The sequence below is a fragment of the Danio aesculapii genome, chromosome 6, assembly GCF_903798145.1.
Source record: "Danio aesculapii chromosome 6, fDanAes4.1, whole genome shotgun sequence".
NCBI lineage: Eukaryota > Metazoa > Chordata > Actinopteri > Cypriniformes > Danionidae > Danio > Danio aesculapii.
In genome coordinates, this window is record NC_079440.1 from 50,874,754 (window position 1) to 50,901,227 (window position 26,474).

The 26,474-nt window shown below is 34.1% G+C and overlaps 1 protein-coding gene across 1 annotated transcript in view; it reads right to left on the reverse strand.

Annotated features, from left to right (window-relative positions):
• Positions 1–1,219: 1,219 nt before the first annotated feature.
• The window catches only part of LOC130230196 (protein phosphatase 1H-like), a 47,541-nt gene continuing 22,286 nt past the window's right edge, over positions 1,220–26,474 (reverse strand). The window contains exons 3-10 of the mRNA XM_056459148.1: positions 16,690–17,019; positions 13,260–13,372; positions 12,753–12,837; positions 12,174–12,292; positions 8,668–8,731; positions 8,225–8,332; positions 5,802–5,953; positions 1,220–1,319 (exon numbers count right to left, since the gene is read on the reverse strand). Coding sequence (XP_056315123.1) covers positions 1,220–1,319; positions 5,802–5,953; positions 8,225–8,332; positions 8,668–8,731; positions 12,174–12,292; positions 12,753–12,837; positions 13,260–13,372; positions 16,690–17,019 — 1,071 coding nt within the window. The remainder of the gene's footprint in view (positions 1,320–5,801; positions 5,954–8,224; positions 8,333–8,667; positions 8,732–12,173; positions 12,293–12,752; positions 12,838–13,259; positions 13,373–16,689; positions 17,020–26,474) is intronic.

Consider the following 26,474-nt stretch of genomic DNA (forward strand, 5'->3'; position numbering starts at 1 on the left):
TTTTTTAAATGAAAATTTTAAATCCAACCATTGTATTTGTCCATATTTTACTCCAGCTTTACCCAACCCATTGTTTTCAGAGTGAAAACACGTCTTCCTGGAGGTGAAGAGAAATACGAGTAGTTTTATATATAGTATAGTTCAAGAATATCAGCATTTGCATTACTTCAATAGAACCCAAACAATTGAAATTAACAAACAAAAAACTCTGCATTCACAGCAAATGATTATCAGTTAACGTTGCTGTTTGTTCGCTGCAATTCGGCATAAAAACTTTAACTGCCAATGGAAACATTCTTTGAATGGTCAGAACAATTTGGAAATATAATATAGGTTATTTGTACACTCCAAAACAATGTGTTAAATATGAACAAACTCATGGCTGGGCTATTTGTTTAAATGAAATGTAAAAATCCAGCCACTCAGTTAGTCCATATTTTACTCAACTTCACCCAACACATTTTATTCAGAGTGAAAACATCTCTTCCTGGAGGTGTAGAGAAAAATGAGTAGTTTATATTGTATAGTTCAAGAATATCAACATTTACATTGCTTCCATGGAACCAAAACAGCTGAAATGAACACATAAAACCCCTCAGCGTTCATAGCAAATGCCCCATCATTGTTTCTGATTGCATTTTGCTATAGAAACCTTAAACTTTCTTTGGACAGTCACTCACAAAACAGTTCAGAAATATAATCAGCGGTTTTAAATTACAGCTCCGATGAATTCTGCTACATATAAAGTGCTTCGGTTTTTATTTCCCTTGCCGTCAGGGCTATGATTATATTTTTTATTAAGCAGTATTGGCTTATTCCTGTGCCACACTGAGATTCTGATTCAAAACGGCCCACGGATGTTAAAGAATACTCAAACGTTTCCCTCCCGTCCCGTACTGACTTGCAGAGGCTGCGTTCGACAAATCAGAAAGGAGATGGAGAGCGAGAGGAATGGCACTTTGATAATGTCACCTCACATCTTGATGATATTGACTCGGAGGAGAAGTAAGGAGGACGAGGGGAAGTTTGTGTTGAAAGTCTCTCTCATGTCCCGAGTTTTCTGACGGATTGAAGATGTATTTTTCGTTGATTTTTCCTAGCCCTTTCTCTGGGATGGAGCCAGGGACGTGTCCTGGTGTGCTTGTCCAGTAAAGGCGGACCGACCTGGTCATGTGTTCTAACTCTGGGGCCGGCCATGGGGATGACAAACACCGTGATGTCATCGCCTGAGGCCGAGTCTCTCATTGGGCAGCCGCCAGCCTCGCTCCTTCAGGACGCCCCGCGAGCGCATCAGCAGGTCTTGTGCTGCTAGAGTGTACCTTTAAAAACAGGAAATGACAAAAAAATTACTCTGAATATATTTGAAAATTATCGTACTTCATTCACTTTAAGTTTATTTGTATAGCACTTTTCGCAATAGTTATTGTTTCAAAGCAGCTTTACAAAAGGTGCACATTATTACAACTATACCTGTCAACAATGGGATGTGAAAATAAGAGATAACACCCCCCCACCCGACCAAAAATTAAATAAAAAAATTCCCCAAACTACTAAATATTGTCATTGTAAATCAACAGCTGAAACCATCAGTAATATGTTTTATTATTATTACTATTTACAAAGGATATAATAAATAGTGTACATTAGAAAAAGCTGCAAATAAATTCTCATTAACCTTTTTCCTCACTGTATAACTTAAACATTCTGATTAAAGAGCAGTGAATGAATCTCTCATCAAGATTTTTCATTTGATTACATTAAATGCACAGATCTTTAATGAAATCAATTGCTTTCCTAACTGTTTATGCTCATTTAAGACTAAATTTGTTGTGGTTAAAAGAAAACCCAGATCGACTTGATTACATTATTATGTGTATATGTCTGTTCAAACACGCACCCAAAACCCAGAGTATTCACTTTTGCTCTGCTTCTAATCGCGTGTACAGAATCCGTTCGGGAAACAGTGTCTATTTATCAATATGGAGTTTGTCTGACAGTCACGCACCGCTTACATGAACAGCTTTGAGTATTGCATAGTTTTTATATTTATTCCAAAGTGTTTTCATGCCTACATAAAATGAACAAATTCACATGTAAGAGTGAGGGGCGTCCCCTGGTGGTTTGGCGGTATGGGTTACATAAAGGGAGCATTAGCTTTTTAATGTTTATTGCCACCATTGACTGAAAATACAGGAGAAATATGAGAATATACCTTTACGGGATGATAGCGGAAAAGAACTGTAAAATATGGGAAAATCCAGGGAAAAACGGGAGGGTTGACAGGTATGTACAACTCAGTCAAACTCGGAAAGTTTAGGTTTTTAGTTAGCCTAAATTTGTTAGTTTAATAATCACTTTAGCTAATTAACTAGTAACTAATAGCTTTTAATAGTTAAAGTTATTATATACAGCTGAAGTCAAAATTATTAGCACTCTGCAAATTTGTTTTTCAAATATTTCCCAAATTATGTTTAACAGAGCAAGGAATTTTACAGTATTTCCTATAACATTTTTTTTTAGAGAAAGTCTTATTTGTTTTATTACAGCTAGAATAAAAGCATTTTTAATTTTTTTAAAACCATTTTAAGGCCAATATTGTTAGCCCCCTTAAGCAATATTTGTTTTCGATTGTCTACAGAACAAACCATCGTTATACAAAGATTTGCCTAATCACCCTAACTTGCCTAATAAGCCTTAAGATTGCACTTTAAGATGGATATTAGCGCCCTGAAAAATATCTAGTCAAATATTATGTAGTCATCATGGCAAAGATAAAAGATACAAGTTATTAGAAATGAGTTAGTAAAACTATTATGTTTAGAAATGTCTTTTTTCTGGTAAACAGAAATTTGGGCGAAAAATATAAAGGGGGTTAATAAGTCAGGAGGGCTAATAATTCTGACTTCAACTGTATAAACATAGTTAACCTTCAGTTATATAATATATAGGTGAAGTCTTTGTTGTACATGTTCAATGAAGTGGATTTGTGTATTAAGTGTATGAGTTTTGTCCTCGAAGTCATCGATGGTTGGCATCATCTCACAGGTCTTGGACTTTATCAAGTGGCGCTTATATTATACCTATATTTATTCATTTAGCAGATGCGTATTCAAAGGGACTTTCACTGTAAAAAATGCTGCGTTCACACAATCAATGTGTCTGGACAACATAAAGGAAATAAGTTCACTTTTTAGTTTTCACACAATTTAAGTGAGGGTGGCGCAGTGGGTAGCACATTCGCCTCACAGCAAGAAGGTTGGTGGTTCGGCTGGATCAGTTGGTGTTGCTGTTTGGAGTTTGCATGTTCTCCCCGTGTTGGTGTGGGTTTCCTCCTGGTGCTCCGGTTTCCCCCACAAGTCCAAAGACATGTGCTATAGGTGAATTTGGTAAGCTAAATTGTCCATAGTGTATGTGTGTGAATGAGTGTGTGTGGATGTTTCCCAGTGATGGGTTGCAGTTGGAGGGGCATCCGCTGCGTAGAACATGTGCTGGATAAGTTGGCGGTTCATTCTGCTGTGGTGACCCAGATTAATAAAAGGACTAAGCCAAAAAAAATAATGAATTTTAAGTGAATAAAAACAATTGTCCCCCCACAAAAAAAAAAACTCAAGAATTGTGTGTCATTTTAAATAAGTTGTTTGAACAAACAGCAAATGTCTGTTTTTTAAGTGTACAAATGATGAATATGTACAGCCAATATATACATTAGTAAAACCTACATGATGTGAGTGTTGATAAACTGCAGGTGACATCTGCTGGCGAGACTGCTAAAACACACCTGATTTTACACCAGAATAATCTGCTTTTTATCTATCAGAACTGTCCTAATTTACATTGACCTATTGCTTTTGAACAAAAATGCATTAAAAATCCATAGTGATGGCTATGTTTGTTTTCTTCTTTTTGTTTTTTTAACTGATTTTTTTCAGAATGAGTTTCATACAAAGTAATGAGTAAAACATAAACAATATACAGTATTTAAAAAGGAAAAGAAAAAACCCAGCAGTGTGGTCTAATTCAAAACACTATTACAATACCGCAATGTGCACAGTTAACAAATGACAAATAGCAGATTACAATCAAAGCTAAGGCAGGTCAAAGGAATTTCTTACAGCTTCTGGTGATAGCTATGTTTTAAATAACTGTTGTTTTGAATTTTCATTTTATTATATTACTGAAAAAAATCAGTATTTATAAAATATTATGTTGTACAACTGAATGATTTTAATATTTATAACAAATCCAAAGTTGAATTTTGAGAATTACTATTTTAATAGATTTTCAAAAAGTGTCACATGATCCTTCACAAATCTTTCTATGTGTTCCTATGACTTTTCTAATGATTTATTATGAATTAATAATATTTATCAATACTTTATTATTATTCATCATTCTTATGAACGTTGAAAATGATTGTGCTGGTTCACACTTTTCTGCAAAAAATCCAACATAATTAACTTTCAACATTTTTAGATGAACAGAAATTACAAATTAACAGCATACATTTCAATAGTTTAACATTACAGATGTAATAAAAAATATGAAGATGAAAATATTATATACAGTTGAAGTCAGAATTATTAGCCCCCTGATTTATTAGCCCCCCTATTTATTTGTTTCCCCAATTTCTGTTTAACGGAGAGAAGATTTTTTCAGCACATTTCTAAACATAATAGTTTTAATAACTCATCTTTAATAACTGATTTATTTTATCTTTGCCATGATGACGACAGTAAATAATATTTTACTAGACAATATTTTACTTTAAGCTATACAGCTTAAAGTGACATTTAAAGGCTTAACTACAGTAGGCTAATTAGGTTAACTAGGCAGGTTAGGGTAATTAGGCAAGTTATTGTATAATGATGGTTTGTTCTGTAGACTATTGGAAATATTTAGTTTAAAGGGGGCTAATAATTTTGAATTTAAAATGGTTCTTAAAAATTAAAAAAACTGCTTTTATTCTAGCTGAAATAAAACAAATAAAACTTTCTCCAGAAGAAAAAAATATTATCTGACATGCTGTGAAAATTTCCTTGCTCTGTTAAACATCATTTGGTAAATATTTAAAAAAAAGAGAGAAAAAAAAGGGGGGCTAATAATTCTGACTTCAACTATATATATATATATATATATATATATATATATATATATATTTTATTTTTTTTAGCAAAAAAAAAAACATTTTAATGGTATTTCTGAAAGGTGATCTATTTGAATGATAACCAGAAACCGTCAAATCAATGTATCAAATCAGCAAATAACCTGAGACTGGTGGAGCTGCACATTGGTAGAGTTGCTCTTCAGTGTTTCGAGATTCAGAAGTGATATTATTTACATTAAACTGAACTGAATTAAACTGAATTTTGACTTTACACACCTGAAACTTGCCTATAGCACTTATTCACTGCTGCTCTTATAGTACTTACTATATATGTAAATTGCTTCCTTGTCCTCATTTGTAAGTCGCTTTGAATAAAAGCGTCTGCTAAATGACTAAATGTAAATGTAAATGTAAATTAACTTGAAAACTGTGAAAACTGACCTGAAGCAGTTTCAGTATACTACACTACCTACACTATTAGGTTGCTTTGGACATAATCTACATTCTAAAAAGAGCTATAGAAATAAAGATGAATTGAACTGAATATAACAATGATTTCCGAAAGATCGCTGAAGAATGGATTATTGATTCTGAAAGCTTACCGCTGCCATCACAGGAATAAATCACGTTTGTTCAACAATACAAAACATTTTTTTTTTTAAATAATGCAATAATACTTCACAAAGTAAGTGTTTACCTTAAAGGATCATTGGGCTCACGGCTGGACAGGAAAGTTGATACTGCATCAGCGACATCTCTATCGGCTGTAACGTCCCACAGTCCATCACTGCCCATGACCAGGACGTCATCAGACCCGTGTTTGTGCTCAGAGATGTTGTACACCTTAACCTAGCATGATATGAGCATGATACAGATTTAACATTTTCATGAGGGTGAGTTATATTTGTGCATATACATTAGATTAGCCAGAACTGAAGCCAAATCTGGAGCTAATCTCACAAAATAACGGTCATCATAACGGTCCAAAATTAGTCCACCCAAATTTATGTTATAGTAAAATACAAAATAAAAAATGTAAAAAGAGGAAAAGTCAAGAGAAACAAAACATTTATTAAATTTTGTTGATATTTTGTAGTTTGTAATTTTTTTTTTGCAATATTTTGTTTGTAGTTAATTGTATTATCTTTAAATTTCTAAATATGTTTGGTGACTAAAATGTTATTTTAATAAATATATCTGTTTAATAAATCTGTTTTGTTTAAATGCACCAAATACATTGCCTATATTCACAGAGAAATGGATAAAAATATTCATTTTCAAAATGGGGTGTACTCAATTATGCTGAGCACTGCATGTATTAATGGTTTACCGTATGTTTAAATAAATCATGAAAGCAAGTTATGAAATCCACTCAGTGTATTACTATATTTCAAACACGAATTGAAGTAGAAACATAATTTTTTATTATTAGATTTACACACTATTCTAATGCCTTATGTGCAATTACATATCTGCTTAAAAATGATTTGATAGTGCTGATATTAAATAGTCATAAAAATGCCTCTGTTGTTTTTTATTTTAATTAATTTTAGGCTTTAATAGTACATTCTTTAGTTATAGCCTTATTTCGTTTTTTACACCCTTTATCTACCCTTAAAAACTTTAAATTATATAAATTATACTTAATATAACTTAACTATACTTAAATTTGTAAGACTAAAACTAAAATGTAACTTAATTTATAAAATACACTGTAAAAAATATCTGTTAATTAACAGTTTCTGTATTTTGTGATTCACAAGTGGTTGTGCACTGCATTATGAGATGTTGATCTCTGCTCTGTCAACTTTTGATGTTAAAAATTCAACTCTACAGTTTAACAAAGTGACTTTTATTGATATTTAGTAGTCTAAATTAATATAAATTAATTATAATAAATTAATATAATGTATAAGAAATAATATACAGACATATTAGTCTGTAAAATAACAGAAAATGCACTGACAGTTTATTACAAGATTTTTGTACCATATTTACAACAACCCAGACAATATATCACATTAAATATTAAAAAAGTAGTTAGAAGAATGATCAAGGTCTCATAATACAATTCAAAAGCATAAATAAATTGGGGAAAAAAATAAAAATAAATCACAAACACGGAAAACTGCTAATTTAATGATATTTTCTGTAGTTTATAAGTAAATTTATTTAAAAACAGCAAAACAATTTATTCAGTAAACCACTTTTTAATAATCTTAAAAAATAAGCATTTTTATTCTTTGTTTTTCGGGAGAAAATAAGTATCGGACACGTCACTATTTTTCTTAGAAAATATATTTCTAAAGAGGCTGTTGACTGACTTGAAATTGACCAGATGTTGGAAACAACCAAAGAAATCCATACATGAAAGAAAAAATATTAAAAAGCTTCCAAATGAAGTTATGCTTCAAAAATGAAATGACACAGGGGAAAAAGTATTGAACACATGAAGAAAGAGACCTGTAGGAAAGGCAGTGAAAGCCCAGACAGCAGCTGAAATCTCTCAGTAGTTTTCATCAGCAACCCTCTGCCCTTCGTCATTGTAAATTAATATTCACTGCTTTAGTCCTACATCTACATTAGCAGGATGATGAAGATGAACCAGTGGACATTTCAGCAAGACAATGATCCAAAACACACAGGCAAGAAACTCTCAAATGCTTTCAGAGAAAGAAAATCAAGCTGTAGAATGGCCCAGCCAATCACCTGACTGGAACCCAAAAGAGAATAGAAATTAAAGATCAGATTTAATAGATAACACCCACAGACCATCAAGATTTTTACACTCCTGAGCAATGCATGTGACTTCATTCTCCCATGAGAGGTGTCTTTAAGCTGCCATCACCAAACAAGCCTTTATATAAAGTATTAAATACATTTCAGTAGTTCAGTGCTTTCTCCTTCTGTCATTCCATTGTTCATTCCCATTACACATAACATTTTATATTGTTTGAGTTTTTACCATAATATGGTTCAATCTCAACAGCTCTTTTTACAATATTTTTTTCCAGAAAAAACCATGATGTGTTGAATACCTTTTCCCCTCTGTATGTAGCAATCCATCATTTTTTTCCTATGTACTGTTCCATCTCTAGTAATGCGTATCAATATACTCACTTCTGGACAGCAGGACAGGAAGGGTTTGATATAAATGTTGGAGTTGTACACTTTCAGGTCGTGATCTCCTAAACCACGCGTCACTCCAATAGTAGCCATGACACGAGCCTGAGAGCACAAACATACACAAACACACTCATAGCTGGAGCTTAATGTATCAATACAACATTTTTTTTTTATTCATTTCAAACTTTATCAAACTAGACATTATTCTGCTTTATAACTGGCAGAACATTTGAGCAATTCCCATTTGCAACACCTCACTACTTCTGCTTTGTAATAAATAGCTGTGAAAAGGGGAAAAAACAGACACCTCCATTAAATTATATGTGTAGTCTGTAACAAACGTTTGTTACGCAGCTTAAAATAAAATCCTTCCACAGAGCCTCTGGACCTTTTGAAGTGAAACAGTTGGATATAAATAAGCAGAAACCTTCACTTACCTTTTTCCCTTCCCCATAAATCAACGGGAACTTGAGGTCGTCTTCTATAATTGTCTTATATGCCCTGAAATGATAACATACAACGGTTATGTTTCAGGTATTAGGGTGTCAATTTAATTTAATGAATGGATTGTGAATGGTTTGTACTAAATATTTGTACCACAAGTGCAAACGTAATATTGGTTTTATACAACAGTTACGTAATAAAGAGATGATATTCTGCTATATTTCAGACACAAATTGAGTTGTCCATGACAACTTTTACAAATAATGCCATGGTGTTTTACACATTACAATTTCTACATTCTGAATGAATCTGCGTCTTGAATTAATCAGTTGAACCAAATAATTCAATGAGCCATTCATGATAAATGCTGTTTGAATCGTTGCTGCATGAATCAGTTGCTTGAAGGAATCAAATTAACTGTAAATATACACTCACCAGCCACTGTATTAGGTACACCTTACCGTGTTGGACCCCCTTTTGCCTTCAGAACTGCCTTAATCCTTCGTGGCATAGATTCAACAAGGTACTGGAAATATTCCTTAGAGATTTTGGTCCATATTGACATGATGGCATCACGCAGGTGCTGCAGATTTGGTGACTGCACATCCATGATGCGAATCTCCTATTCTACCACATTCCAAAGGTGCTCTATTGGATTGAGATCTGGTGACTGTGGAGGCCATTTGAGTACAGTGAACTCATTGTCATGTTCAAGAAACCAGTCTGAGATGATTCACGCTTTATGACATGGGTGTTATCCTGCGCCATCAGAAGATGAGTACACTGTGGTCATAAAGGGATGGACAGGGTCAGCAGCAATACTCAGGTAGGCTGTGGTGTTGACACAATGCTCAAGTAGTACTAATGGGCCCAAAGTGTGCCAAGAAAACATCCCCCACACCATTACCACCACCACCAGCCTGAACCGTTGATTTAAGGCAGGATGGATCCATGCTTTTATGTTGTTGACACCAAATTCTGACCCTACCATTTGAATGACACCAAATTCTGACCCTACCCTACCATTCACAGCAGAAATGGAGACTCATCAGACCAGGCAACATTTTTCCAATCTTTTATTGTCCAATTTTGGTGAGCCTGTGTGAATTGTAGCCTCAGTTTCCTGTTCTTAGCTGACAGGAGTGGCACTCGGTGTGGTCTTCTGCTGTTGTAGCCCATCTGCCTCAAGGTTGGAGATGTTGTGTGTTCAGAGATGCTCTTCTGCATCCCTCGGTTGTAACGAGTGGTTATTGAGTTACTGTTGTCTTTCAATCAGCGCAAACCAGTCTGGCCATTCTCCTCTGACCTCTGGCATCAACAAGGCTTTTGTGTCCACAGAACTGCCGCTCACTGGATATTTTCTCTTTTCTTACCATTTTCTGTAAACACTACAGAGTTGTGCGTGAAAATCAGCAGTTTCTGAATACTCAGACCACCCCGTCTGGCACCAACAACCATACCCACGTTCAAAGTCACCTAAATCACCTTTCTTCCCTATTCTGATGCTCGGTTGAACTGCAGCAGATCGCCTTGACCATGTCTACATATCTAAATGCATTGAGTTGCTGCCATGTGATTGGCTGATTAGAAATTTGCATTAAGGTGCAATTGGACAGGTGTACCTAATAAAGTGGCCGGTGAGTGTATCTAAATATAAATTTAGATGCAACCCATGACAGTAAGCATAGCCATTGAAAAAGCCATAAGTTATGGGCAATAATTTCTAATTTGAATAAAAATATGCCTTTCCAAAGCTTTTAACACAAAATGACATTTTTACGGAGGGCAGCGCGGTGGCGCAGTAGGTAGCACTGTCGCCTCACAGCAAGAAGGTCGCTGGTTCAGGTGAATTGGGTGACTAAATTGTCTGTAGTGTATGAGTGTGTGTGAATGTGAGAATATATGGGTGTTTCAAAGTGATGGGTTACAGCTGGAAGGGCATCCGCTGCATAAAACGTGCTGGATAAGTTGGCGGTGCATTCCACTGTGGCGACCCTTAATTATTAAAGGGACTAAGCCGAAAAGAAAATTAATGAATGAAATGTTTACAAGTAGTTTCTATTTCAATTTTTTGACCACACAGTGTAATTAATTACATTAAAAACTAATGTTTTTACGATTTTTATGACTGGCTGCTTTAACACACACACACACACACTCACACACACTCACACACACACAAAGTACATGTTTTTAAAAGCAACAAGTTTAAAAATAAACCAGTTAAAAAGTGAGTAAATCCATTTTAATTTGTTAAGTTGACTTAATAAATGACGTGCGTAACTGAAAAATTTATGTTTAGTTAATATCATTTTAAGGCAATAGGTTTACTCACTTTTTTAAAGTACACTCAAAACACTTATTTTTGCTTTTTGTTCAGACTACTTATTTAAAATGAGCTGAATTAACAAATTTTTTGAGTTTTTTAGATGGCTTAATTGTTTTATCTTTAATCTACTTACATTTGTAAAAAAATTAAGTTAACTTAATTGATTTGTGTTAGGACAATATGAAGGAATTGTTTGGAATCCAGCATTTAAAAAAGTCAACTGCTCGCTTTAAAAGCAATGGGTTTACTCACTTTTTTAAAGTAAAGCAAACTAATTGCGTTTACAGTGTACAAATAAAAACCAATACACGCACATTTAGGCTGCATTTACACTGCAGATCTTGATGGTCAATTCCAATTTTGTCAATTCCTGATTTTTTTGCTGACCTGCTTACATTTTTCGCATCTTTTAAAAGTAACTCGAATCCGATTGTCTGTTTTTACATAGCACCAGGCAAAAGGTGCAACGAACAGGAAAAAAACAGACAGCTGATAATTATAGAGCGCTCTTTTCTCTGTTGCTGTTTTTATTCTGTTTGCAGGGCATCATTTTTTAAAATTCTTTTTGACAAGTTGTTTTGCTGTAGAAAAGTTCTCATCTGGCCATCTTCTTTTAATCTAGGCCTTTTTACACCAGTAGGCATTTTTAGGCGTGATTTATGCATGTGATGCATGCACTACTTTTATAATAGTTTAGATTGTTTATGGATATTGCGCTCTCTCTCGTTAACATGCTTAAATACTTGTGCTACTGTACATTGTGCTACTGCTGAAGTCTGTTCTGAGATGAAAGCATCAGAGTTTACATCATTTGCTACGGTTTTAATGACGCGCGACTCGCATTGACAGGTGAAAATCCGATCTACCTGCTTACACTACAGACACGAAGGCACAGATCTGATTCATATCATCTAAATTTCAACATATGAACAAGGCCTGAATCTGATTTGAGTAAATCGGAATCCATGTGATTTTCTCCTGCTCACGCGTACACGAGCCATATCTGATCTGTGTCACATGGGAGAAAAAAATTCTAATTGGAGTCACTTGAACCATGCAGTGTAAATGCAGCCTTATATACTGTATACTGCCTAGTTACAAAATAAAAAAATTAATAAATGTCCAAGTGATGCAACTTATCACAACATAAATAAAGTAATAAACAATCACCAGCCAGTCATGGTGTGGTCTCTGAAGAGCATCTTCTTGCCGAGTTCCTTGTGTTGGATTCGTCTGGGGAATTCAATATGTGTAAACTCATTCCCGAGCAGCTCTGGTTTGAGGAAGCCCTAGACAAAAAACAGCACATATGTGAGGGAGATGTTGCTGAAGCTGAAGATCAATAACAGAAGCCTGAGATGATATATGAATGAACAGAGGATACAATGAAGCTACATTAAAAATATGCATATGTTTTACGCAGCGGATGTCCTTCCAGCTGCAACCCAATACTGGGAAACACCCGTACACTCTCACATTCACACACACACTCATACACTGCGGCCAATTTAGTTCATCCAGTTCACCTAAAGCGCATGTCTTTGGACTGTGGGGGAAACCGGAGCACCCAGAAGAAACCCACGTGAATAAGGGGAGAACATGCAAACTCCACATAGAAATGTCAACTAGCCCAGTCGGAACTCGAACCAGTGATTTTCTTGCTGTGAGGCAACAGTGCTAACCACTGAGCCACCTTGCTGTCCAATTGGAATGAGACTGTGATAATTATAACAACATAAAGTGACTCACCAGGTACTGCAGTCGCTGTCTTTCGCTTTCTGGAGTGAATTCAGTGGACATGGGGATCACCTCACTGTTGCGGACAATTATGGCTCTGTGTGGAAATAACGTTGAGAAACAATGTTAATATAGCATAAAATCTTGTCAGGCATATTTAGAACAAGAATCATTTGATGACTATTATTAAAAGTCTCGATTTAAGGATAACAGTGCAGCCCCAAGATATTAATATCAATATTTTAATTTTACTTTGCCATTATCTTTCAAACCATTAAGGGATTTACCAATTTGGCAGCAAGACATCTTTAATTATTTAGAAAGGATATGATCTATTATTCTGGTATATATTTTAATCAGACTTTAGAGCTTTACTTTGACATAATTACTGTTACTGTCGTAATTACACGAATGGAAATTTATTTCATCAATATTTTGTGGTTTTATTGTTATCTGGAACATAAAAGCAGGCACAAATTGTGACATCTTCATAAACTGTAATCTTTTAAAGGCTCTTACCTGCTATCTCCAGCGTTTGCTACGTAGAGTTTCCCCATCAAGTGAATTGCAACCAAGGCACAACAACCACCGGAGATGCTGTAAGACTCTTTCTCCTTCTCGATCAGGTCGTCCTGTCCAGATGAACACCACAGACTCAAGATTCGCCAAATGTTTGCATGTATCTCCACAGCAGTCAGCTAAATCGCAAATTCATCTGCATTCTATGGCTAAAAATTCCATGTTTGTCAACGCCAATAGCATAGGAATTAAGTGCATAGGTTAACACAGAGGTGCTCACAGCGAATTGAGTTAAATTCCTAGCTTCCGGTCCTTTGCCAATCCTTCCCCTCTCTCTTTGCTCCCCATAATTTCCTGTCAATACTCTCTACTCTCCTATCCATTGCAGTTCAAAATAATTAAACAATAAAAAGACACTTAATTTTCGAGTGCTTTGGACTTATGATGTCGTTGTTTATTTTTATGAATCCCTTATCCAAAGAGCATCGACACGTTAATAGAAGCACTTTTTGTTCGATTTTTGATTTATAATAAAAATAATAAAAATTCAATGTCTCAACTGTTATAACCTAAATAATGATTAACACAGTCTTATAATTTGCATAAACACAAACTAACAAAAATATATACATTTTTAATGAATTTAAAAAACATTTTAAATTGAACTTTAAATGGACATTTAAAACCTTTTAAATATTAACTATTTTTACAATTATTTTGAAGTTAAATTATGAAATAAAAATAGATGACTTTAAAAAACTCTTTAAAATAATTTCAAGAGTTCACACTTAGCTGATGATTGATTATAAAGCTTGTTTAGCATGCTGTCCTGGGAGAGAGCCCTGTGCAAGGTGAGAGGGGAGTTTGAGCTCAGGTAGATCTCGAGAACTCCCCTGCTGTAGTAGCTAATGAATAGATAGTGATTGCTCTTAAGAGATAACTATTTACTAGGAGCATGTCTATGGTGCCGATTTGAATTAGTCAATTAACTTAAGCTGCATGTTTTTGGACGGTGGGAGGAAACCAGGGAACCCAGGGGAAGCCCATGTGAGCACGGGGAGAACGTGTAAAATCCGCACAGAAACGTCGGCTGGCTTGGTAAGGACTAGAACCAGTGACATCTTGCTGTGAGGCAACAGTGCTAACCACTGGGCCACCGTGCCACCCATCTGGGAAAGGAGTAGGAGTAGGGGTGAAATGGGGATTCTTCAAACGAAGATGGCTGTTATATAAAACTTAGGGTATTTATAGTGGCTTAGGAATTGCCTGATTGGTCAATCATAAATTGAATAATGTGGTACCAACCGTAAGCAATCGTAAGCACATGATCCTCTCGAAATTAGTTTATAAATAAACTTCACTAAATAGACATTTAAAAAACTTTTAAATATTTCAAATATTACTTTTAAATACAAACTTTTATATATATATATATATATATATATATATATATATATATATATATATATATATATATATATATATATATATATATATATATATATATATATATATAATATATATATATATATATTTTTTTTTTTTTCTCGGGATAAATGTATAAAATAAAGTAATAATACATAATAATCACATTTTCAGAAACTATTTTTACTATTTAGTGAGACAGGTCTTAAAAATTTGCTGGACAGTGTCAAATTCAATGAATACATATATAATTCAGGGGTTTTCATTTTTTGGATGCCACTGACCCCAAAATATGGCATTTGTTGGTTCGTGGTAAAATAAATTCTGAACAATTGTAGAATTGTGAACTGACCTAAAATAATATTTCAAAATATAGTTGTATGATTACTTTTTTCCATGCAATACTTTTTTTTATCTAATTTCTGTTACTTATTTATAATCTAATTTGTATATGACTGTTTTCATTCATTCATTTATTAATTCATTTGTTTATTTATTCAAATTGAGTTAGGTTTAATTTACTGCAAAATTGTAGAATTATGAATTTAAAAAAAAAAGATTAAAAAAAGATTTGATATTAGATTGTATAATTAGTTCTTCTGTTAATTTCTTAAATTTTAAATGTATTGATTATTTACTAATTTATTTGTATTTCATTTTTTATTACTTATTTTAATCTATATTGTATTTGACTGTTTTCATTTATTTAATTTGTTTATTCGTTTAAATCTAATTCGGTTTAATTTACTGCAACATTTTAAAATTAAGAATTGACCGAAAATATTATTTTTTAAAAATGATTTGATATTAAATCGTACGATTACTTTTTTCTGTTCATTACTTTTTTAAAATCTATTTATCGTTTACTAATTTATTTGTACCTTTGTCATTTTTTAAACAAATTTTAATCAAATTTGTGTTTGACTGTTTTCATTCATTCGTTAATTCATTAATCTGTTTATTCATTCAAATCTAATTTGGTTTAATTTACTGCAAGTTATAAATTGACCTAAAACATTTGTAAAAAAAAAATTGTTTTATTAATTTTATCTAACGCTTTTTAGATTTATTAAATATTTACTAATTTAGTGTTATTAAATTTGTATTAATTATTTTTCAATTTGTTGTATTTTATGTTTATTAATTCAAATCAAACACTGTTTACTTTTAATTAAAGTCGTATTTTTATAAAATTAAGCATTATAATTAACATACTTTATTATATTTAAATATTAAGTTCAAGTTCATATTCAAGTTGACCTTTATTGTCACTCCACTACATGTGTGGACATACAGAGGAATGAAATGTCATGTTTCGCAGGACAACGGTGCTATAAATTAATCATAAATACAAACACAACAGTAAACATAAGAGCAATTAAAAACCTATGCATAACTAACATATTTACTGTAAGATACTTAAACTATACACATAAGACAGGCTTTACAAGTACTTTTACATGAGACTAATCAATGTTGTGCAGGATATTATGCAAGAGAGGTATTAAAGCGTGAATATTGTGCAAAAGAGCTATTTAAGGTTGAAGCAAGCAGCGCAACATGATTATGGCACATCATATTCATAGCCCTTAGTGAGTCCTTGTAAGATGGAGTTTAAATAAAGTGTCAGGTGCATAAAGAGAGAAGAGTGTTTCTACAGGTGGTTTGTCAAGCCCACTCACCTGTGTGAAGCACAATTGGAAATGCACAGTGTATCCAAGAGACATGAAGTGATTAAGAAAGAGTCTATAGTGCAAATGTGCAAGCTGGTGCAAGAGTTAGAGAGATGAGAGGCTGTCTTTTTCTAAGCTGTGATTATATATTTTACTTTTCCTATTTAGCTTGATTTATTAATCATTAATTATAGCAGTTGTTTCAAATTAGTCATATAAACACCTCTATATTAGCGCAACATCAAATCCGAACTAGTAGCAGCTCCAAAATTATTAAAACGTAAACAAATCTCACTACATTACACATTAATCTATTCCTACACAGTGCTCACCATCTGTCTGAACGCGGTCTCTATGATGCCCATGACCAGACTCTCCACACTGATGTCCTTCTCCATGTGGAAGCGTGGCTCGTCCGGCAGCCCCGCGTCCTGCTCCTCTCCGTCCAGACAGGCTCCTTTCTTGCCCTCAGCCTGAAACGGGCTTCCATTTTTGGCCAGGCAGATCGGCGGAGGACTGTTGTGGTTTTCTAGGAGATGAGCGACGTCACAGAGCCGGTCGCGGATGATCCTTTGGAGGAGTTTGGAGGCCATGAGAGCAGCACCAGAGCCGGCGTGACCATCAAACACTCCCCAGAAGTGCATGGGGATTCCTGTGGTGTCCTGCAGGGGGAGAATGGTTGTTATTTGTTAATCGTTCCAAGTAAAGTGCTGCAAACTATAACTTATAGTTTATACTGTTTTTTTTTATAACTTATAGTTTATATAGTTTTATAGTTTATACTGTAGCCTATGTCTTTGTACTGATAATTAGGTAGCTCCGCCCTGAACTTATGCCATTGGTTGAGGCAGAAAATAACTTGCTGCAGCACTTCGATATTTTGGTAACACTTTAGTGTAGGTCACAATTCATGATATTAAGAAGCCATTAATTAACACGACTAGCTTATTAAACTACTAATTAGCTGTTTATTAATAGTTAGTAAGATAGAAGTTTGGTTTAGGTTTAGGGTAGGATTAGGGATGCAGATTAAGATCATACTTTATAACTACCGCTGAACAGTTAATATCTTAATAATAGGCATGTAATAAGCCAGTAGTTAATAGCATGTACTGTGACCTAAAATATTTTTTATTTAGTCATTTAGCAGATGACTTTCTCCCAAAGTGAGTTACAAGGGAGGATAAAAGAAGCACTTCAAATCATCAGTAATTTTTTGTATATAAATGCTTTGACAAGTCTATTTTTTATTTAAAATAAAAATAAATAAATAATAAATGAAATAAAAAATACATTTAAAATAAAATATACTATTTAAACATTATCACAAATATTATATAAAATATTATAACACTCTAATATAATAAAATATTATTGCATTACTATATTGTATCAATTTATTTACTTATTTCCTTTGATCAATTATTAATTCATTTTAATCACATTTGTATTTATTTGTTTTGATGTCATTTTAATAAAAACATATTAATAAAATTAGTATTTTTACATAAGACAATAGCTGCTGCCTTATTTATTTATTCTATTGCTTTCTGGATTGATTAATTAACTCATTTGATCTTATTTAATAATTTTTTTAATATTTATTATTGTTAAAAATGTATTCATTTATTAATGTTTAAAATTAATTTGATATTTTAAAAAGATTTTTTATAATTATTAATGATTATTAATTATTAATTTATAATAATAAATAATAATGTAATACAACTTTATTAGTTTTTTTACTCTCATGTGTTTATTTATTTTATTCAAAGTTTAAAATGAATATTTTCCATGTTAATAATGATTTATTAAAATAAATAATAATAATAATAATAATAATAATAATAAATCACAATAATAATAATAATAATAATCACAATAATCACAATAATCACAACAATAATAATAATAATAATAATAATCACAATAATAATAATAATAATAATCACAATAATCACAATAATCACAATAATAATAATAATAATAATAATAATAATAATAATAATAATAATAAATCACAACAATAATAATAATAATAATAATAATAATAATAATAATAATCACAATAATAATAATAATAATAATCACAATAATCACAACAATAATAATAATAATAATAATAATAATCACAATAATAATAATAATAATAATCACAATAATCACAATAATCACAATAATAATAATAATAATAATAATAATAATAATAATAATAATAATTCATTCATTCTTTGTCTTTTTGGCTTAGTCCCTTTTTTTATCAGGGGTCGCCACAGCAGAATGAACTGCCAACTTATCCAGCACGTTTTACGCAGCGGATGCCCTTCCAGCTGGAACCCATCACTGGGAAACACCTATACACTCTTGGATTCACACGCATACACTATGGACAATTTTAGCTAATTCAATTCACCTATAGCAATGCCAACTATAGAAATGACAACTGACCCAGCCGGGGCTCGAATCAGCGACTTTCTTGCTGGGAGGCAATCATGCTATCCACTGCGCCACAGTAAATCCCATAATAATAATAATAATATTAATAATATCAGTAATATTAATAATAATAATAATAATAATAACTATTATTATAGTAATTATTATTACTACTTCTACATTAATTATATATATATATATATATATATATATATATATATATATATATATATTTTTTTTTTATTATTTGTATATTTTTCTACTAACTACTTTCATTAAGATGCTCTTTATTTTGACGCATTTTAAGATGTTCCATGATATTGCAGTTACATATTCTACCAGTAGGGGTGAACTGGATCAAGCCATCTAGCTGAAGCTTGACCTGTTGGGTAAGACTCAACTGTGTTTTTTTTGTTTTCATGTAATCAGACTACCAACCATTCAATGTTATAATAGTTTAGTTTTTATTTTGTTTTGACTTTTTGTTTTCAAATTCAGTTCGTTTAAATTAGTTTTTAGAGGTAGAATGTTTTATAATTTTTTTATATTTTGAAATTGCTTTTTTAGTTTAGTTTTGATTAGTTTCAGTGTTAGTTTTAGTTTTTTGTTTGTTGTTTTTATGTAAATTTGGATATTTGTTAGGTTTGTTAGGTGCAAGGTTCAAAATAATCAGAATAAATATTGTTTAATAAAAACTCAACCTACTTTTGTTTGACACAACAACACTACCATCTACCCATCCTCAAATATAACAGCCCACAAGACAGCACGCTTAAGTGTGCAAGGTTGCTTCTGAGGTTAGATACACTAGAGTGATGGGAAGTTCGAATCTTTAACGTGACCAGCATCTTTTATGACAATCTTCCCACGTTTGGACTTAACATTGTTCAAGTTTAGTTCAGTCACAGCAGGATGTCATGTATCGTTTGACTGCATCCGAAACTGCCTACTACTCAGTAGGTATTGCATTTAAATTTAAACATACTCGGCCGTTAAAAAAGTATGTTCTATACAGTATGGATGTGAAAAGTATGAATGGTATTCAAATGTACTACATCCGCCATTTTGTCATGGTCACATGACCTACCTGCGTCAGTTGCATCGTTTCACTCCCATTCATGAGTTCGCATACTGATTTTAGCATAATGTATAGTATGGAAGTATGCAGTTTCGGACGCAGATAATGTGTTCGGTCCACTGAATCAGTGCGCGCTGCAATACTGAATGCGCAGAATTATTGATTCACCGCTTCTTAAATCTGATCTCAGTTTACTGTTCTAATAACTGAATAACGCAGTAAGCTGTAAATTTGTTTATTTTAAGTCATGGGGGGTTTCAGCCATGCAAAAAGTAAGTTGTCTGTGGATAAGTGCTAAACATTACTCTCGCAACTTGTTTCAAATGATTCAGTTTGATTTGGTGAATTAGTTCAACCGGTTCACTTAGAAAATCCGGTTAAAAAGAAAGGTTTGTTCGTGATCGCGATCACTAATACAGAAATAAAACCCATTATTGGTCACAAATCTGTTACACAAATCATCAACTGCGAGGAGACTGGAGGAGGCCCGGCTTGATCTGGCCAATGGCATCAGGACTCTGAGGTGCTGTACGATCAAACACCTGACAGCATGAAGTAAATAGATTAACTTCTAAAAGGCTTACAGTATGCATTTAAAACATTTACAATAACGAAAACGAAGGACATTTTTGCTATAATTTTAGTTAGTTTCAGTTAGTTTTGTAGATGCACAATACAGTTTTAGGTTAGTTTTTTCATTCATTTTCGTTAACTATAATAACCTTGCAACCATTACAGGTATTTCTACACATTACACCAGAAAAGGAAAAAAGTGCACTGAAAAAAAGGATTTTACCAATGTTTTTAAGGTAAGTTGAACATTACTAAATTTAATTTGTTTGTTTAAATTCAGCCCATATAATTGTTTGCAACACACAGACTTTTCATTTTCAGCCAGGCAGCCCAAGGGCTTCTGTTGAATTGTCTTTCCATTACAAAATTGTCATGTTTAAGCACTGCATTAAATTACATTTTCTCCCGCCATGTCTTTAAAATATGACAGTTTATTTTACCTCAGTATTTTTAATGGGGTTTCTGTGCTAGCCTGTTGCTACTGACTTGTTTTACAACTAATTGAACGCTTAAGTCTATTTAACTGAAAGTAGTGTGATTACATTACAACATCGATGCTGTAAAAACAACCTTGTGAAACTGAAAATAGTCACATGAAGCTTTCACCGAAAGTTTATCGCTGGCTTTAAAACTCTAGCTGTGCATAGAGTCTATTTAGCAAAAATAATTTTAGAGTACCTTAAATAACTGACCACAGGGAACAGTTATCGTTCTGAGTAAACCTATTAGAGATTATTTTACTATCTCAAACAAAAGTCATTCATAAAATGTGGAAAATGTAGATAAAGAGTCTCCAGCATGCAACAATGAACCAATCAGTATCACACATTTGAAGTTGGCACAATAACATGCAAAGCCTTTTCAAAACCACAGGGTGGCATCTGGACCTTTTCCACAGCTTTTCTAGAAATACTCTCCAATCTCAATTTCCTGTCATTACCTGTTGACAAGATTAACTCTGAGAGCTTACACTCGCTCGCTCAATCATGTGAGATCAACAGTCGGCCGGGAAGGCCTGTGACAGACGCAGTTGTTTGTGGCTGGATTTCAGGGTCTGAAGAGCAAGAGGTCTGAGTCAAGTGAATACGTGGCCTTGCTATCTTTTTATCTGCTGTTTGTGTGTATGCAGACTCTGTCAGAGCGGCGGAGCAGCAGATGATGGGATGATGTAATTGATTTAGAGTTGAGAGAGGGTATTAAGTGGGGGGAGGGCAGTGTCACGTGACGCATGCAAAGCGAAACGAGACAGAAGTCGCTGTCCTGGTTAACAACCTCTCGTGAGTAAACACTGCTGGAGATTACCAGTCCATTTCGGGGGGTTTGTAACCTACACAAAGGACAAATGACAAATCAGATATAACTGATGAATACATATCATGCCAAACACGTGAGTGAGATTAAATAGCCAATATAATTTACTAGCAACCATATAGCAACATGTTAAAAACACTGCCAAAAAAATTATAATAATAATTTGTTCCTAGCAAGGGCCTGGAAAACATCCACATCATATTTGTAACAACATAACAACACCTTAGTAACCACATAGCAACTTACAAAAAAAAAAAGACTGCATAGCAATAGTCTGGCAAACAGGCACATCATATTTAACAACACCTTAGTAACCATACAGCAACAATAAACTCCATAGTAACACATTGGCAACCATACATAACACCCTTGCAACCACAGAGCATCATGCTGGAAAAAATACTCAAAACCCATGAGCTACTACAAAGTACCACCCTAGCAACTACATGCAACACCCCAGCAACCAAAGCATAACATACTGGCAGCCAGAGAACATCCATACTAAAAAAACAACTCCCTAGCAACTGCATAGCAACACCCTGGCAGCCAGAGAACACCATACTAAAAAAACAACACCCTAGCAACTGCATAGCAACACCCTGGCATCCACAGACCACCATGCTAAAAAACACAACACCTTAGCAACTGCATACCATACCAACACCCTAGCAATCACAGTATATAATGCTGAAAAAAATACGCTAAAATTCTGGGCAACTGCATAGCAACATCCTGGCGCCCACAGAACACCCATGCTTAAAAAACACTTACAACACCTTAGTTACTGCATAGTAACACTCTGGCAACCACAGAACATAATACTGCAAAAATACAAAAAAATTCTAGGCAACTGCATAGCAACACCCTGGTGCCAACAGCACAATGCTGAAAAAAGACAACACCTTAGTAAATCCATAGCATCACCCTGGCAACCACAGAACATAATGCTCAAAAAAATACAAGACCTTAGTAACTGCATAGGAACACCCTGGTGCCCACAGCACAATGCTGAAAAAAGACAACACCTTAGTAACTCCATAGCATCACCCTGGCAACCACAGACCATAATGCTCAAAAACACAATACCTTAGTAACTGCATAGCAACACCCTGGCAACCACAACACATAATGTTAAAAAAACAACTCCTTAGTAACTCCATAGCAACACCCTGGCAACCACAGCACATAATGCTAAAAAAGACAACACCTTAGTAACTCCATAGCAACACCCTGGCAACCACAGAACATAATGCTGAAAAAACACAAGACCTTAGTAACTCTATAGCAACACCCTGGCAACCACAACACATAATGCTGAATAAACACAAGACCTTAGTAACTGCATAGCAAACCCTGGCAACCACAGCACATAATGCTAAAAAACAAAACACCTTACTAACTGCAAAGCAACACCCTGGCAACCACAGACATCATACTTCAAAAGAACAACACCTTAGCAACATCATAGCAACACCCTGGCAACCACAGAACACCATGCTAAAAAATACTTAAAACTTCTGCGTAACTGCATAGCAACACCCTGGAAACCACAGAACATAATGCTAAATATGACACAACACCTTAGAACTGCATAGCAACACCCTGGCTACCACAAAACGTCATGCTAAAAAAACACAACACCTTAGCGAATGCATAGCAACACCCTGGCAACCACAAAATGTCATGCTAAAAAAATAACAACACCTTAGCAACTGCATAGCAACACCCTGGCAACCACAGAACACCATGCTTAAAAACACAACACCTTAGCAAATGCATAGCAACACCCTGGCAACCACAGAACGCCATGCTAAAAAACACAACACCTTAGCAAATGCATAGCAACACCCTGGCAACCACAGAACGCCATGCTAAAAACACAACACCTAGGCAAATGCATAGCAACACCCTGGCAGCCACAGAACGCCATGCTAAAAACACAACATTTAGGCAAATGCATAGCAACACCCTGGCAACCACAAAACATCATGCTAAAAAAAACACAACAGCATTCTAGAACACAACTTGCTAAAATAAACTCCGAAAGCCATAACAACTGCATAGCAACACCCTGGCAACCAGTCACAAACATAAAAAGCTGTTGTCAACCATACAGAATATGGATAAACTACTGGCTTATTTGTTTCTGTTGTTCATTTCTCCAATCCCACTGTAAGAGAAACATATGTGATGCCTGAAGATCAGTGAGAAGGGCAGCGAGAGGTCAACGTAAACGAAGGATAAATACAGAATTACATCCGACCACACGATACTAAAGCCTCCCTTTGAACAGATGTCACAATCCTACTTATTTAGTTGTCGATGCATTATTACTGGAGGAGACGCTTTAATCAATCAGACCTGAACAGCTTTCCACTTTGGATTACATGTGTCATTTTGGGGTAAGATGAAGGGGATGCAAGGTTCAGACTGTGGATGAGGATCAGCGAGATCAGACCTGTAGCCCTCTGCCCATGCACATACAAACACACACTTTAAAGGTCAGAATAGGTGACTATAGCACTCACTGGATCACATGATCAAAACTCGCACAGTTTCACTTCAGCATTCACTTCACCAAGACCTAAAAGGCAGCTTGTGTTGGAAACTTGCTTCATTTTGAGTTGAGGTCAAAATTATTAGCCCTCCTGTGATTATTTATTTTTTTCAAATATTTCCAAATTAATGTTTAACAGAGCAAGGAATTTTTCACAGTATTTCCTATAATATTTTTTCTTCTGGAGAAAGTCTTATTTGTTTTATTTCCACTAGAATAAAAGCAGTTTTTAATTTTTTTAAACAATTTTAAGGTCAAAATTATTAGTCCCTTTAAGAAATATTTACTTTCAATTGTCTAAAGAAAAAACATTGTTATACAATGATTTGCCTAATTAATGTATCTTGCCTAATTAACCTAGTTAAGCCTTTAAATTGCACTTCAAGCTGAATACTAGTATCTTAAATGTCTAGTAAAATATTATTTATTGTCATCATAGCAAGGACAAAATAAATCAGTTATTAGAAATTAGTCAACCCATTCTGAAAACGTACTGCGATATACATTTCTGGAGCGTGCCAAATACATACCAGGAGCTATGATTTTTTTAACAGTTTTTGTTTTCCTGAATCCACCAGAGGCTGCTGTGTACTGTATGCTTTTTGAGATCTCAAATATCTCTCGCGCCTGCTGTTCTCGCATAAATCCACCAGACGCCGCTGTTGAGTGACTGACTGACTGACCACTCGACTGACCCACCCTTCTCCTTCCCTAAACCCAACCAATAGTGTTTTCAAAAGCACTGATTGACCCGCCCACCCACTTCCATAAACCCAAACAACAGTTTTAAAAAGCAATCCAGAAAAAGAAAAGCTCTTGCCTGATTTTTACCACGTTTTCAGATTTTACCACATTCTCGCCCTGTTATTTACTTATTTATTTGATTTTTTTGGCTTCAGTTTTTGTCTTATCCGTTTGCTGGAACCGTTCTTCACCAGACTCGAACCCCTTCGTCATGATCAACTCCTCTCTTTGCGTCTCAAGTCCACCAATGTACATGGCGAGCTGCTGATCAAACTTGTAACAGCGGGAAAGCTGTCAATACGGAGGTGCGGTCAGCTGGTAAGCGCTAAAAGGAATGGCGTCATACCACCCCATAGCATTCGTTTAAAAGACTAAATGCAGCCATACGTACTTCTGGCTACATAATTCGCGATCTCCAGAAATGTATATAGGGCCACGTTTTCAGAATGAGCCTATGTTAAAATTAGTCATTAAAACTATTATGTTTGGAAATATGTTTAAAAAAATCTTCTTTCCGTTAAACAGAAATTGGGGAAAAAAATATACAGGGGGGGGCTAATAATTCAGGAGGGCTAATATTTCTGACTTCAATAGTATATTACTCTAGATCTGCATTTACGCTTTAAGGCTGTTCTATATTGGATTCAGTTTTGAATAACTGCTTCACTTAAAAGCAACAACCTTTAATAGCCAATCGGCATCAAGAACCAGGACCAGAACTATCCACTTGTAAGATCTATCTGCTTTTTAAGTGTGACGTCACGTGAAGTGGCTTCCAAGCCAGTGCCATATCAAACTGTAATAAAGATTTACAAAGCGATGTAATACTTTTGAAAATCACGATGGCAATATATATATATATATATATATATATATATATATATATATATATATATATATATATATATATATATATATATATATATATATATATATATATATATATATATATATATATATATATATCCATGCCTAATTTCAGATGGCCAGAAAGCGATATATTGTTTTTATAGATTGTTAAAATATTGGTGTCTGTGATGCAGCATTTAGAGACTGTTGTGTACACCATCATTTATATAAAATTCACTTTAATGTGCGACGTGTCAATTCAAATGAGTAGCGGCTTAGACTTGGAAACAGTATTCCATACAGCATGAATTAACAAGCGGTTTAATATCAAAATACTAAATTCTGCAAATCTGAGTTGGCGGATGTTTAACAGTGGATTTACTTTGAGCATATTGTGGACGGCTGTCTATTCATTGGTTTACAGAATAGTTAATATTAGAGACGGATATAGTTTGGGTTTTTATAAGTAAATGGATACTTTTAAAAAACGTAAAGATGCCTAAATGGTGGGAATGCACCAAAATGAACATTTTGGGGTGAAACCGAAAGTTCTGGGTGCCATTGGCAGA